A 14813-nucleotide genomic window follows, 5' to 3' on the forward strand; every position below is an offset into this window, starting at 1 on the left:
CGGGATATTCGCGCGTCGTACTGCAAATCTACGCATATTCAGGGCACACCCCGACTTAACTTTCTTTGTGGGAAATGTAGTTTCTGCCACTTTACACGGTACACATATGCCTACATTTTGTGCAAGGGCATATTTTACACATCAATATAGGAGCACGAGGCATTGGTAGTGAATGGGGCCCGTTGTCTTGGCTATTATAGTATAACCCAAATTAACACCCCATATCACCGCCACCTTTTTGTTTCTGATCTGCTGTATCTAGGTACATAACTAATACCGCTAGGATGAAGTTTAAAATACTTAATGTCTAAATAACGTAACCGGACAATGCCATTTTGAGGCACATGTCAAATTAAATAATTTTTGCGTTTCTTCTTGTCAAAGTAAATTAGCTAGCTAGTTCTAAGCTCTTATCAGGCCAGACCACTCACTCCACAATACACGTGGAAAACGTTTACTGTACGTAAGTCAAGTCCGTTCTGAAATAGTTGTTATCTAGCGTTATGATAGCTACGATAATAGTCAGCTAGCCAACTAAAATACCCCCTATAAGAAGTGAATTTGCGAGTTCCCAACAGATTTAGCTATATGGCTAGATAGCTGACTAAATGTATTCACATATTTTAATGCTGTGTATAGCTAGCAGTGATACACGATTGCTGTTAGCCTAATCATACTAAGTGAATGAAGCTATAGCTAGCTACTGAACTTGGGACATACTGAGCTAGCAGACCCCCCCCCGCGCCCATACACTTTGCCATGTAAAAAATGTCTTCCAAATAAAAGGGTGGAGTAATTAAAAATGATAGAATATTTGAAAATAAATATAATATATTGCTTTAAAACCAACCCTTTAATATTTCAGAAAACATCCATTGTCTGGCTGTGTTCATTTGAACCAGATGATTTTACTCATTCACATGAAGTCGAACAAGCATTAATATGTTAAGAGTAGAAAATGTTTTAAATATTCTATACCAGGTTTTGAACATCTGTTCTGAACATATATAAAGAGAACCAAACATAACTTAAGCGATACTGTGGCCAAAAAAGAAAAAAGAAAACCCTCATGGAATGACAAATGTGCAAGATGGTAGCTGAAGGTAGCTGCAATCTATTACTGCCAAGCTGTTCATGGGGCTTCACTTCATTGCTGGGCTGGGCTGATTCAAAAAGACTTGGGGATCTCATGGAAAATGCCGCACCGTCGAGGAGCAGATGGCAGCGCTCCAAACGCTCAGGATCCCACATTGCTGTGCCAACTCAGGAACAGGTGCTGGAGAAAGTAGGAAGAGAGCTTGGGGCCTTGAACAATCACAGGAGAGTCCTGACCAGCTGGCCGGGAAAGTGCAGGCAGTACTGGAAGAAGGGGGATCAAGCTCTGTGTGTGGGACAAAAGAGAAAGCAAGTGTGTCTATGTGTGTTATGTCTGCTTCTTACACATGTTTTTACACATGATAAAAAAAACCTTTTTAATATTGTGTGCAGCCCCACACATAAGATGTGAAAAGCACTTTCATCTTATAATTTTTTTTTTAAGTTGCCATGATACTTTTTTTTCCCCTTTTTCCTACTTCAGTAGGGGATAAATACAGCCTAAGCTTTTCCCCATTCTGCAAATTGCAATTGATTTGCTCCAATATTTCCATGAGGCATATCAGAAAAGCAAAGTAACAAAATGGAGGCTGTTTCAGTGAAGGGAGGGGTAGTGTCCTCTGCCTCACAAAGGGGGAAGTTAAGAACTGGGCCCTCTAATAGTTATGAATATTGTAAGGCTGATAAAGTTAAGGGGCCACTTTAAGCCTTCAGGCCCCAGTTCTGATGCTGCATCCACAACTAATCATATGGAACAGTGGCACAGACATAATATTCTGCACAGGGCAGGAGAGATGGGGTGATTTCAGAGTTTTGACAAAACCAGATTACAAGCAGGCATCAGAGCTTTCAAAGTCACTTTGTCCCAAGGGCCTTGTGGTGTTATCTTACCACTATTTATAAGGAGATGATACATTCACATCAGATTATTGTAAATAAGAATGTAGCTATTTCAACATAGCTCAATTTTATTGGGAGATTAAAATTTCAGATCAGACAACTTTACCAGTTTCTCTTTAGACAGAAAATAAAATCCCTTTGAATTTCTGGCTTCAGGGGTCTTTTCATCACCCCTTGCTGCTCTTTGAAATTGGGGCAATGTCTTCATCCTTGTTACTTTCATAATTAAAACAGGGATCACTGATTATAATTTTTTGCATGCATTTTTAATTGCAGATGTGTTCACAAGACATATTTAAATGTCAATCAGACACCACAGATCAGTGAAAGCCTAATTATGCACAATTAGTTAACTGTCATATGCAGTAATTACTGGAGCGAATGGACAAATTAAGATGAAATTTAATTGGTTGCTCTTAATGGAGCAAAATGTACTCTATCTCTCTGAATGCCCTTTGGCACTCCAATGAAATTGTTTCAGTTTGTTATTTACAAGAAGACTCGATGTTAAAAACAAATTACAGATTTTTTTAAAACTTAGATTACTTACATATTGGCTTTACAGTCTGTCAATATTTAATGAATGTAAAATGATATCTTAGACTAAAATGGCCTGTATGGTCATTTTCCAAACTTTTAAATAAGAACTTCACCAAAGAGTATTATATTTAAATGATAAGACATTTGTAAATCGAAGTAATCAGTCTAATGCCTTCTAGTGGCTGTTGCTGGTACTAAGTATAAGAGAGCATGAAACAGCCTATTCTGCCAGGCTATTTTGTATACAGAAACAAAATAACACCATTATTGGATATATGCATAAATATTTGTACAGCAGTATGTAAAAAATCATCGCTTAACACATCAGTGATTACTTTGAAAATATTGCCTTTATCTCATTTAACTCATTACTGCTTTAACTCTAAGTTTTACAAGTACATAAATGATTATAATAAAAGGAGTGAAAGATTAATTATATGAATCTGCATGAAATTATGTCCTTTGTATTTTCAAATATCCCAGTATTTAATACAGTAATTATTTATTCCCCAAGGGTGCAATTACTACACCACCAAAAGTGAAGGGAAATGCCCAACCTGGGATGTTCATCTACCTGTAATTGTATCCTCCTGCCATTCATTAAGTTAGATGAAGTTCATTAAATCTAATATAGAAGATTCAGTATGGACTGTTTTGGCAACACACAGTGCTCCAGATTTATATGATTGATATGACTTATGGCAATTAATAATTCATTAATATTTAAGATCTGGTGCCAAAATGCTGTGTCAAGGCTATTACTAAGACTGCTATGTCTGATCTGTTGCAGTAACTGAAGGAATGGTGTAAGACTGTCTCTTTAAAACAGAGTGGTGTGCAGCAAAAGCATCTTCAACAGAATTAATATTCAAATGGCAACTTGATTCTTGCACCTAATGGCACCTTCCCGACCACACATTTAAAAGTAGGATTTTAATACCTCTGCTATGTCACATGGTACTGGTATAAAGTCTTTAAATAGTTCATATGAAAATGAACACCATATTGGCACATTGGCATCAGGATTCATATTTAGAACATCAGCTCTCACATGTAGCATACTGTTTCTACAAATACAATTGACTACATCAACATCGCAACATGTACTTCTAGGCCTGTGACAATAGTTCTGCCTTTACAACTACAGCTGAGTAGACCACAGTTAGAACTGGGCTTCTATTCCAAAAATAACCACTCTAGTTATTACTCTGGGGTATTACTGTATGTTCCTAAAGCGTGTCTCCTCAATGTGAAGGCCCAGATCAGTTTGGGCATTTTCCCCCTATAACTGTTTTACCTTCTGGAATCAACTAAACCTGACTGTAGATCATCATTTGACAGCATTCCCTGGAGCATCGCCTGAATCTCAAACACCCTCCCTGTCTACTGATGACTAATGCCCGATAGCCCATAAATGACTGTTTGTTTGTTTTTTCCACTTGAGTAGGCAAAATGGTAATCTTGCAACTGTGCAGAGCAGGGAGTTTGTCCCTATGATAAGGATTTAATTCACCTCTTTGGTGTGTGCGATAAAGTGGTGGTATCACTTCTAACTAAACAGAAAACAACATGAACAAGAGTGTGAGTTACATTTGCATGCAAAACCCAAGTCTACTTTGACTGAGGGATAACCTACTGATTGGTTCTATTGATTTGTTTGATCATAAAATATGTAAAGACAGAAGTATCCATATGGCATTTCCTTATCTATTTTCAGTTTCTTAGAATTATCTCAGTATAAAATAGCTACCTACATTGGTGTTCCAAGATGAAGTGAAATGTTGCAGTCTTATCTCAATAGCAAGACAAAAACAACAAAATCTTGAAAGAGACCACCAAAAGAAAACCCTTCTGTCTTATCTGGAGATTAAAAGGCAGGTAATGATTGCTGATTTATGAGAACAGCAACAATAGAACACGACCCTGAGTGCTTTCATAATTAAAGTAAAATATCATAGCAGTTTGCACAAAAATGCTGCATGCTTAAAACCACAAAGCAAATGACATTTAATAAAATCAAGCAGTTTTTTTGTTAAAAAAGATGATACTGGGCTTACATATTCATCTGACTAACATTTACAGTCAATGCTGACTCTGACTGCCTATTGATAATGGAAGCTCCATAATTTATTTTCATTAACATAGAGTGGCCCTTGTTTGGCTCATGTACCTCAGGCTTTGTGCAATATTCCATGCCAAAGCATTTATTCATTGGGGCAACTAAAAATGTCAGACCACCACTTTAGTGATTGAGGATCTCTAGTTAAAGGATAAAAGACATTACATGACTACCTGAAACAATCTTATATTGGAGCTGCATGCAGAGTTAATCCAAAGCACGTGTTTACTACATCCTACATTGTCCATATGCACAAAAGAAGAAGGTTGTATTGTTTTAATGCCTACATTTAACAAATGGCCACCGAAGTGAAATGGATTCCTGTTGCAAATTATAGCCACTATTTTTTGCTTGGGTTGAGATTACTACTCATAATCATGTGGCTCTCAAGCTAGACACCCCACATACCTCCATTTATTACACATTGTCCATGACCATAAACATGCTTAGACAAATATCGTGATAGCATGAAGCTCCACACCCACTGATGCAGAGTTTGCATACTGTGGAAACCCTGTTATTTGTATCTGAATAAAGTATTGCACGACTGTGATAATCCTCAATCACTCATGTTAAGTGAAGAATTTGTCTAGATAACCATTGTTTTTATAGAGACTTCAAACAGAATTGTTAGTGCTGGATACAGATCCCGCAACATTAAAGAATTATGTAAAAAGAAAAAGTGTATGTTTTGTGTTTTGCCCACACAAGCAACCACAATATCTTTGCTACATTGTGATTGTGGTGTGGAGATGTAATAATAGATCTAGTCACATGTAAGTTGTGAGAATGGAGCATTCACAAGAGTGCATGTTCACAAGTGCAAGATTTTAATGGGACCATACATCTCTCTCTCTCTCTCTCTCTCTCTCTCTCTCTCTCTCTCTCTCTCCTGTTTTCCACTTGGCTGGTTGGCATGCTTACTCACACAGTGGCCTAGGGGGAGGCAGAATGCTTGGCGGATTATGATGTACGCTAAGCACAGCCCAGGGCGCCTCTGCCAAGCTCTCCATGGATGGTGCTTACAGTAACAGCAGAATGCAAGTGACAGAGACTGCTCTATTCCAGGAAAGAATGTTCTTCCCTTAATCAGCCCACAGAGGCCGAAGCTTGAATCTCAGCAAGTCATGCCTGCAGCACTCTCCATCTATACCTGAACACTTAAGAGTCCATGTCTACTTCATAGAAGCTCATAAACTACTTTACAATGTACAACAGATCCATCTTAGCAGTACCACACAACAATTAGGTGTGTTCATAGGTAGTTTATGTTTATGTGTGTGTGTGTGTGTGTGTGTGTGTGTGTGTGTGTGTGTGTGTGTGTGTGTGTGTGTCTATATATATATATCTATATATATCTATATATATATAGTGTGTGTGTGTCTATATATATATATATATATATATATATATAGTGTGTGTGTGTGTGTGTATGTATGTGTATATATATATATATATATATATATATATATATATATATATATATATATATATATATATATATATATATATATATATATATATATATATATATATATATATATATATAACATTTGTTTATTTGTTTTTGACTTGCTCATGTATTTGTCAACCACTGGGTCTGTCCATTTCCAAGGTCATTCAAATAAAAAAGGTCACTGTATCCCATGGGTAATACATATGATTATTCTAGCACTGGGAACATCATTCATGTGAATAGGCAGTGAGGAGTGGGGGGTTGAGTAAAACAACATATCTAAAAGAAAGGTATACAATAACCACCCTTAGACACAGTATGGACACTTGAATGAAATGTACATTAAATATGATGCGCACAAAACGAAAGCGTAAACACAGCAAGAAGCCTATAGGGAGAAACACAATACACAATTTCACAATCCAAGGCTTTATAATACAAGTGAACCAGCACATTTACAGGTCCAGGTAGCAGGTTAATGATGATTGACAGCTGTCGCTAATCAGGAGAGGTGGAGATGACATCCTGCTTTGGATGGACCTGTGACAGTCTTCATGCAATATTCCTGTTTAAAATTGATAGGAAACTGAGTTGAACTCTTCCTGGGAGAAACGTAATGATTATTATGTGTCAGAGGCTAAATACTTACATAGCCACTGATGTAGATTAAAATATAAATTGTTCCACAAAATACCAGACACACCAGGCAAACATTCTAGCCATAAAGCAAATTTAAAATAAATCATGTTCCAGACTGATAATTAAAATACAATACATCTATTTTTTGGATACAATGAGAATAGAAGTCTTGTTCTTCAGCAGACATGGTTCACAGAACATGCTGACATTTGATGAATCACAAACTTCTACAATACAATCATTTAGCAACTGACATTTTCTGACATTAACAGACAAGATCAACCAATTCTCACAAGAGTTATGTGTATACATGTGTCTGACTGTGTTTACATTTATGAGAAATATTGCAGAAATATACATTCATGGATTATCCATGAATGTCTTAAAAATAGAAAAGAAAGAATTTAAATCTTCTAACTAATATCGTTGTGGGATAAGTTGCTGATGTACAAAGTGTTTTAACTTTTGTCTTGTCTTGGCTGGGGAGGCGAAGGGACAAATTTATTTGATTTATGGGAATATCAGGACTCACCCCACATACGAAGCCTAATTAAATTCTTGAGTTATTACGGGTTAATTAATCATTCAGGCTTTATACGATGGGCCACGACAACGTAGTCTGTATTAACGTAATCGGGTTTTATGTCTTTAGACACAAAATGCCTAGATGAAAACGGAAATAAAAATGGATCGATTTCCCTTTTCTTTACTAAAGGGGGAGTTATATAGCACTAGGAAGGAAACACAGCGGTAACTATTTTGCCGTGGTTCTCCTGAGACGATGCCGTAATCCTCTCGAGACGCCGTAAAGATGCTTCCTTTAAGCAGTCCTCCAATCGAAAGCGACTTCTGGTCGTTTGCAGAGAGGAGTTCAAGAGTTTCACTGCTGAGCCGTGAAATGAAAAGTAGCAGCTGATGTAGCACCGAAGCAGCAACAGAGCCTCCGACCTGTGCAGCATGGGGGGGGGGGGGGGGGGGGGGGGGGTTCTGCCTAGCGCTGAGAAGTAATGTCTGCCTTTGCGAGTCTCAGGAACACCGTACCCTAGATCCTGCAGACATTTCTGTGGAATAGCGTCATTCGCTGTTATATATCAATAGAAAGACATACACATTTATTAAAAGAGATCCAGGATTCAAAATCAGTTTGACTAACATATTGTAATTACAGGCTTGTGAACCACGTAAAGAAATTTAATTCGCTCCTTGTGAAATGGGTTTTCAAGAGTTGCGAAGTCGATTTCTCATCATTGTGAACGAAGAGAATCCGTCGCTGTCCATGGTGCTGCATCTTAATTTTTGCTGTTCGCTCTGTCATATTGGTCAGTATCTTTTGAAAAGTCAGCTTTAGCCGAGTCTGTTGATTATTTCTATGTCTATTAAATATATCTTTACTATTTTTATGTTCTCAGGAGAATCATTATATAAATCTGGCTGTATTTGAATGCGCATGGTCGCTTTCAACTATTTTACATCAACTTCCAACTCGCAGTTTGCTTTGGCCTGCGCTTTCCAGGGAGTTGATTCGTTTTCCTCGTCTCTGCTCAAGTCGGTCTATAGGCATATGTCGCAGCCACAACTCCTGATTGGATGTCAGAACAGCCCATCATGGTCACATATAAACTCACCAATTGCATGCCGACTTGTGCACACGGAGGCGGGCAAAAGGCATAAGGGGAGGGCGGTTTCTTTAACGCGAGAAAAAGGGTGTCAGCCAGAAGAAGAATGCATTCTGTAGTAGAACATGATTGTTATTCATGGCTCATTTACCTTGTATTGTTGGGAAAATGTTAATGATCAAAAACAAAGGGGTTTACTATATTTAGGAGAGCTGGAAGATAGTGCTTTCTAAAGGCGTTTTATTTACAATAATATTGTTTATGTTAGACTGTGTTAGAGACTCGAAGAACATACGTATGCTTATGTTAATGAGATTTAAAATGGGCCCTGTCGAATTGACCAAAAGAAAGGATAGAAAAATAAAAGAAAACTAAGTTTCATTGACTCCATAGTATTGTACAAAGAATGTTCACTCTAACACTGATGTAATAAACTGTGCTGATAAAGTTAAGGCACTGGGATGCATATATTTGCATCTTAATAGCTGGAGGGGAATCATGTTAATTTAGGCTGGAGGTGGGGAATACTGAGGACAAAAGTAATGAACAGCCCCAAGGACAGTGGGCTGGAGGAGGGGGGTGTGCATCTCCCCACAAACATAATCCGCCTTTAAATGGTTCAGACAGGCCATTGTGCACCACTTACTGCCCATATTGATATCTGACGCATAACTTATTCACTTGAGCCACTTTTGCTTGATGTATATTAGCTGAAGGAATGATAAGACTACTTAAGCAGATGGGCCTAAACCCAAATCAAAATGCACAAAGGGGTAAGGCGACCTATATTTTGCATACCAAAGCAGATAGTCATAATAATAAACTGTTGTTAGCACATTATAACTGCGAGTATTGGTCACTGGTATTCAGCTGAACCTAAATAGACCAGTTTTTAAAAAATAATGGAAATCTAATTTCAAACAAACCTTTTCGTGGATGGTGAACTAAGATTGCTTTGCAGAATCATTTAGGTCATCAAAATAAAATTCTATATTTAAGTTTGCAGGCATTAGCAATGACTTTAATTTTTTATAGTCTATTACAAAATAGGAATAAAAAATTCCAGCAGCAAGACCCTTTTTAAGATAATCAGAAACAGAAACTTTGGACATACAATATTAAGTTTTTCTACACCTTGGAAAATGTGACATCCATTTGATTAAACTGAAATGGTTCGTGAAGAGTTGTCCTTGTAACATTATTTATCCTACCGTCCGCCTGTACATTTCCGGGAGTGCGCATGACTGAGCGTGTGCTTGTGTGTGTGTGTGTGTGTGAGAGAGAGATGCGGGGGGGGGGGGGGGGGGGGTAGACAGACGAGGGGAGAGTTCTGTTCTTCTTTCACTGCTCCATCCGGGAACTTCCGAATTAGCATTGACAACCGAAGCGCAACTTTTCCTGAGGCAAAGTGAAATCAAGCCGCGGACTCGGACAAAATATAGTCCACCTTTTTTTATTTAAAATTAGCAAAAGAAAAATATATCGATGAAACATATCGTCTACGTCTTCAAGTTGTTATTTATGGAGTGGATCTGTCCAAGTGCTGAAATCTTTCCACCTTCTTTAAAGCACTTTGTGCACTGGCGTGAAGTGAGTGATGAGTCTTGTACCCAGTAAAGAAGCGAGAACTTGCTTTGCAGCCTGAGTAGTTCTTCTTTCGATTGTTATTGTCGCTTTTAAAAAATCTTATTATACAGAAACTTCGCGCTGATTTAATCGAAAGTACAGGAAAAGTGCTTTTGAAGTCGGAACATGGAACTACAAGGCCTTCAAGAGGCGTTGAAAGTGGAAATCCAATGTCATCAGGTAAATGAAACATCGAGGGCTGTTATTACTATACCCTTACTGCTATTTTAACCCACTGTGCTGGTGGGAGAATCTGATGGAATCAAACGTTCTAGGTTAGAATTCGGAAGGAATAAGTGTTCTAGCGCTAATATTGCACTTCACTGTCTGGTGACGCCATAGCATATAGTTTGAGTTGTGATTGTTTAATGTACTTTTTCAGTGTACTTTGGTGGTGTCGTGCGTTTTTTCAGAGCCACAAGGATTTCTAGTAGTCTAATAATGCGGTGGTTTTGTGTAGCGATCAGAACGAGACTTGAATATTTATGAGGTGCAAGAAACTGACTCGCTGTGTAGGCTACGCTCGCCGCTTTGTTTCTCTCTAACATAATAACTTGAAACACTTTTGTGATACAGCTTTCGTTCTTTTTTTCCATTTAGAAACTAGTTGCACAGATGAAGCAAGACCCACAGGTAAATGTCTATATCTGCACTGTTGTAATCGACCTCAAAATAAGGCAGCTACAGGGGAGTGTGCGACTTAAACTTTATCAGCATAAATCTCGCCTTGTTTTCTTTACCCCACGTAGTTCGCGTCGTTTTCTCTGCGTTGTCCTTAGTGTGACTTTGCTGGAGAAAAAAACGCATCACTTCAACTTTTGACAGCACGGGCATTGTTCCACTTGCTATTTTGGTTCTTTTTACTCTATACTTAACACTGATCATGTTCTGTTCAATTGTAGGATGGAGAGCTTAAGAAACAACCACACGACAGGCAAAGCAGAATAACAGCTCTAAGCGAGAAACAAGTAAGAAATAATGCCTATTTCCTTAACAGTAAATGATTAGTGATCATTTTTCATGTCGCGACGTAGTCCTCTATTATATTAGTCTATATGTTTCCGACAAAACTGACCTCGCAAAATGGTTTAAAAGTGTTGGAATTTATCGCAATGTCGGTTTAGTAAAGTAATCAGACTGAACAAATGTTTTACGCACATATCGAATTTGTCTGGATACTCTAGTGTAACATGAAATGTTGAAAAATTTAGCGTCCATTTTGAGTAGGTCGACATGTTTCTGGAGAGTAGTAAAGGGTGCTTTCAAGTATCCGGCGTTCACTTTTTTAGACGACTTGCATCAGACTATTGATATTTGGCACATTCGCAAATGAACTGTGCGGAATGTTAAGTTTATATAATCTACATGTACTTATTCGATACTTTATTGTCAGTCTTGGGCTATTATTTCTCTTCTTGGTCACATGACGACGTGGTAGCATTTGATTCGATCTCGGCAGAAGACTTTCACTTTTTACAATCCCGAATCAAACGGTGCTACACGATTAACTTTATTGTTACGTTAAATTGAGGTTTGGTTCGGCGAGACTTATTTGGAACAACAGAGTTCGGACGTTTGCACTTGATCGCAGGCTAATCGAGTTCTTCCGCTTCAAAGAGGGGAGCTATTTTTCAGCACCACCATCAGATGCCATACCGCTTAAAGTCACCATCCTCGCTCTACAGTACTCGTTCATTTTGCGAAGTTGCGTTGTCTGCAACGAGGAACATTACAGTGCGATAAAGTGCAATGCATAACCCAGATATGTCATTCGTATGTGTTTGATCGTCTGTGTAGCTGAGGCGTTTCTCTTCCTATAAGTTTAATCGATCGCGTTTCCTTTGGAATGCAGTTTTCAGCACTTGGAACAGCGCCTTGATTTTTGTCCTCTGCAATTAAACGTGTTTCAAATCTCAAACGAAACGGATTTGAATAAGACTGCTTATAAACATTCTGTTTGCGCCACTCGTGTCTATTGTGATATACAGAATAATATATCGGCGTTTGGAAGCTATTTATTGTAATGTTTTTGTAAAGCTCTTCAGTTTGATAGTGGAAGCTTCCATTTTGTGAGAGAAGGGGTGTTGGTTTCTTCCTAACATGGAGAAAAAGTCTGCAGAGTTTCGTGGAGGGGGATGGGTCTCATTCATGCCGAACATTACCATTTTGATTGCTTTGATGCTGTTTTTGGAGGAGGGGGAAGGGAGGTAAAGGGAGAGAGAAAAGGCGAGTCAGCACTGCACAAGGGATGTTTACTAGAGAACACATTTCTTTTTAGCAGCAAACGATGACCTCCACTTTTATCCGCTCCCCCATTTCGCACGATGGGTAGCAAGGAAGTTGTTTCGACCGTCGAGTATTACATTTCTCTTCACGTAAAGATTTAACGCTTCCGCACAAAAGCACCTGAAGAATATACTAATTACCAATGATTCCGTTGACTTTGCCTGACAAAATGCGTATTTCACAGAACAGCAGCTATGTACATGATATAGTCAGCGAATCGATGCAAGCTACTTGCAAAATGGTTTGATAAGCGAATGCTTCGGCTGAACTGCTAATGCCTGTACGGCCTAATTAGAAATATGAATCATGTAATTAATAAAGGTTTGAATAATATAAGGCCAAGACATATCAGAAGTTTTTTTTTTTTTTTTAATGATTACAGTTTCAGGATCACACAGTGTCCTCTAAAATAATAAGAATATTGAATATAGTCCCAGTCAAGGTCATTTTACAGGCTAGTGAGTGAAATTAGGAGTTCCCTGCAAGCAGGTGATTTTTCTACTATTTCTTCTATACGCAGCCATTTGTGCTACATTATTTTTATTTCATCATTTTTATTTTTACTTTATATATATATATATATATATATATATATATATATAGTAAAATTTTGAAAGAAAAGGAAATTATTGGCACTCGAATATGAATATGAATTTGATCTCGTTTTCTCAAATATGAATATAGAATATGTTTATTATTATTGCACAACTATAGCTGAATTTTTAGTTACCAGTGCTGGAAAGGCTAAAGCAGATACCATCTTGGCATCTTGATAATATTGGGCAAGCTGTGCACAGCATTTTGGATGTGGCCAGAACCTGCATGACATAAAAAACAACTAGAAAGAATGGACATGGACTATAAATGTATATGGCAGAGTTTAGTTAAGTTGCAAAGCCAGCGTAGAGATGCACTTGTATAATATATATATGAATAGTTTACTATAGTGCACCATTTAAATATTTTTAGGCAAATGTGACTTGCATTGGTGATACAGATCTAAGATCAGTGACAGGAAGCAGACATTTGATGGTATCAGTGATTTTCAGACAACAGATTGCCTTGCCAGACTTGCTTCCAAACAGTATACAAAATGGGAATATACACAGCTTTCAAAAAGTAAGCAGAAAAACACAGATTTTGCCCTAAAACCAATTTTAGGTTAAACTTGTTAGAGTTTTTTTTAGCGTCTTTCTTTCTCTATTCACCTTATAGTTGCGGTTTGTTTGTTGCCTGACTCACATGTTGTATGTGCTGTTGCTGTAAGCTGTTTAACAGAAGGGCTGCTAACATTTCGTTTGGCTACATTGTGACTATATTAGCAGATTTGAAGGTAAAGATGGAACATCTAAAACTCATTATTGTTACAAATTTGAAGTCTACATAATCTTGTTTCCATGTTTCCCATAGGGACCGCAAGCCAATCTTCTTTATACATTTTTCAATGTATTGGAAATTTAAATTTTTTATTTTTCATTTAGGCAAAATTATGGAATGCAGTTGCAATTTATGATTTAAAAAGCATGTGAACAAAGAGGGTTTTTTAAGTTCCAGAATGCTTACACCTTGTTGCATCACTGAAATGAAGTTCCTGAAAGTACTGGACTTAGATTTTATTCCTTTGCTTGTTTCTCCTTTGTCTTTGGAACCTTGGACTACAGCAGTTTGGTTATCTTCTGAGCTGCAGTGGTTCTCATGCATGCCTGATTCATGCAGCATGAAAAGGAGGTTTAATTGCATTATGTTTATATGAGCTCTGCGTTTTTAACTGCTGTCATATTTATTTTATACATAAGTGATGGCTTAGAACTGAAAGTGATCCTTGGGTATTAATGTGAAAACAACTGCTCTGGTTTTAGTCTTGGTTTTAGGGTTTTTCTGTGCTGTAATTGGGATGTCGTGGGTATTATGGTGGTGTCAGTGATGAAAGTAATGTTTTTGAGAATATGGACGGATTGCATAATGAGAAAGGTAAATGCAAAAAAGAAACAGAAGAGAATATATAAAACAGGACAGTGGGGAGAGAGAGAAATAGCAAAAGAGGGTGGAGTTTGAAGGGAAATAGAGAAGGTGGAAATGGGAACAAATAAAAAGTGTCTCAGTCTAACCAACAAGACCAGAGGCAAGGAAAGAAAGAAGTAATACCAATTTAGAGGGTAGTGAATTTCTTTTTCAAATGTATGGATTGTCTGTTCAAGGATTGGTTTGTGCAGTAGTACATAACCAAGTTGGCTTGTGTCTTTTTGCTTGAAAGCAATTCAGCATCCTGTCAGGGTGTATTTGCTTGGAGCTATGTTGTAAGTTGAAGACAGCTTGGCTCTTGCAAGCACATGATTGGCTAGTCTCACCTGTAGCAGCGCTTGCTAGAAATCCAGTGATTGGTCAGATCTGGCCCCAGGACAAGCAAGGCTAGGTCAGAACGTGCCTCTTGGCAAAATCAGAGTACTGCAATCACAGGTTGGTGTTTTGCGCAGTACTGGGTTAACTCCTAATGCTGGGTGGGATGCCTTCCATCTCTAAAGCTGGAATACAGAGA

General features: G+C 37.9%; 1 protein-coding gene across 5 annotated transcripts in view; it reads left to right on the plus strand.

Annotated features, from left to right (window-relative positions):
• Window positions 1-9777: 9777 nt before the first annotated feature.
• phf21b (PHD finger protein 21B) overlaps window positions 9778-14813 on the plus strand; it is a 62077-nt gene continuing 57041 nt past the window's right edge. For 2 of the 5 annotated variants that reach the window (XM_035527749.2, XM_081723500.1), the window contains exons 1-3: window positions 9778-10171; window positions 10592-10624; window positions 10894-10959. In XM_035527749.2, the coding sequence (XP_035383642.1) occupies window positions 10118-10171; window positions 10592-10624; window positions 10894-10959 (153 nt within the window). In that variant the 5' untranslated portion in view covers window positions 9778-10117. The remainder of the gene's footprint in view (window positions 10172-10591; window positions 10625-10893; window positions 10960-14813) is intronic. The other 3 variants (XM_081723501.1, XM_081723502.1, XM_081723503.1) reach the window with 2 other exon arrangements.

Source organism: Electrophorus electricus, chromosome 11 (genome assembly GCF_041902795.1).
Source record: "Electrophorus electricus isolate QZ-2024a chromosome 11, ASM4190279v1, whole genome shotgun sequence".
NCBI lineage: Eukaryota > Metazoa > Chordata > Actinopteri > Gymnotiformes > Gymnotidae > Electrophorus > Electrophorus electricus.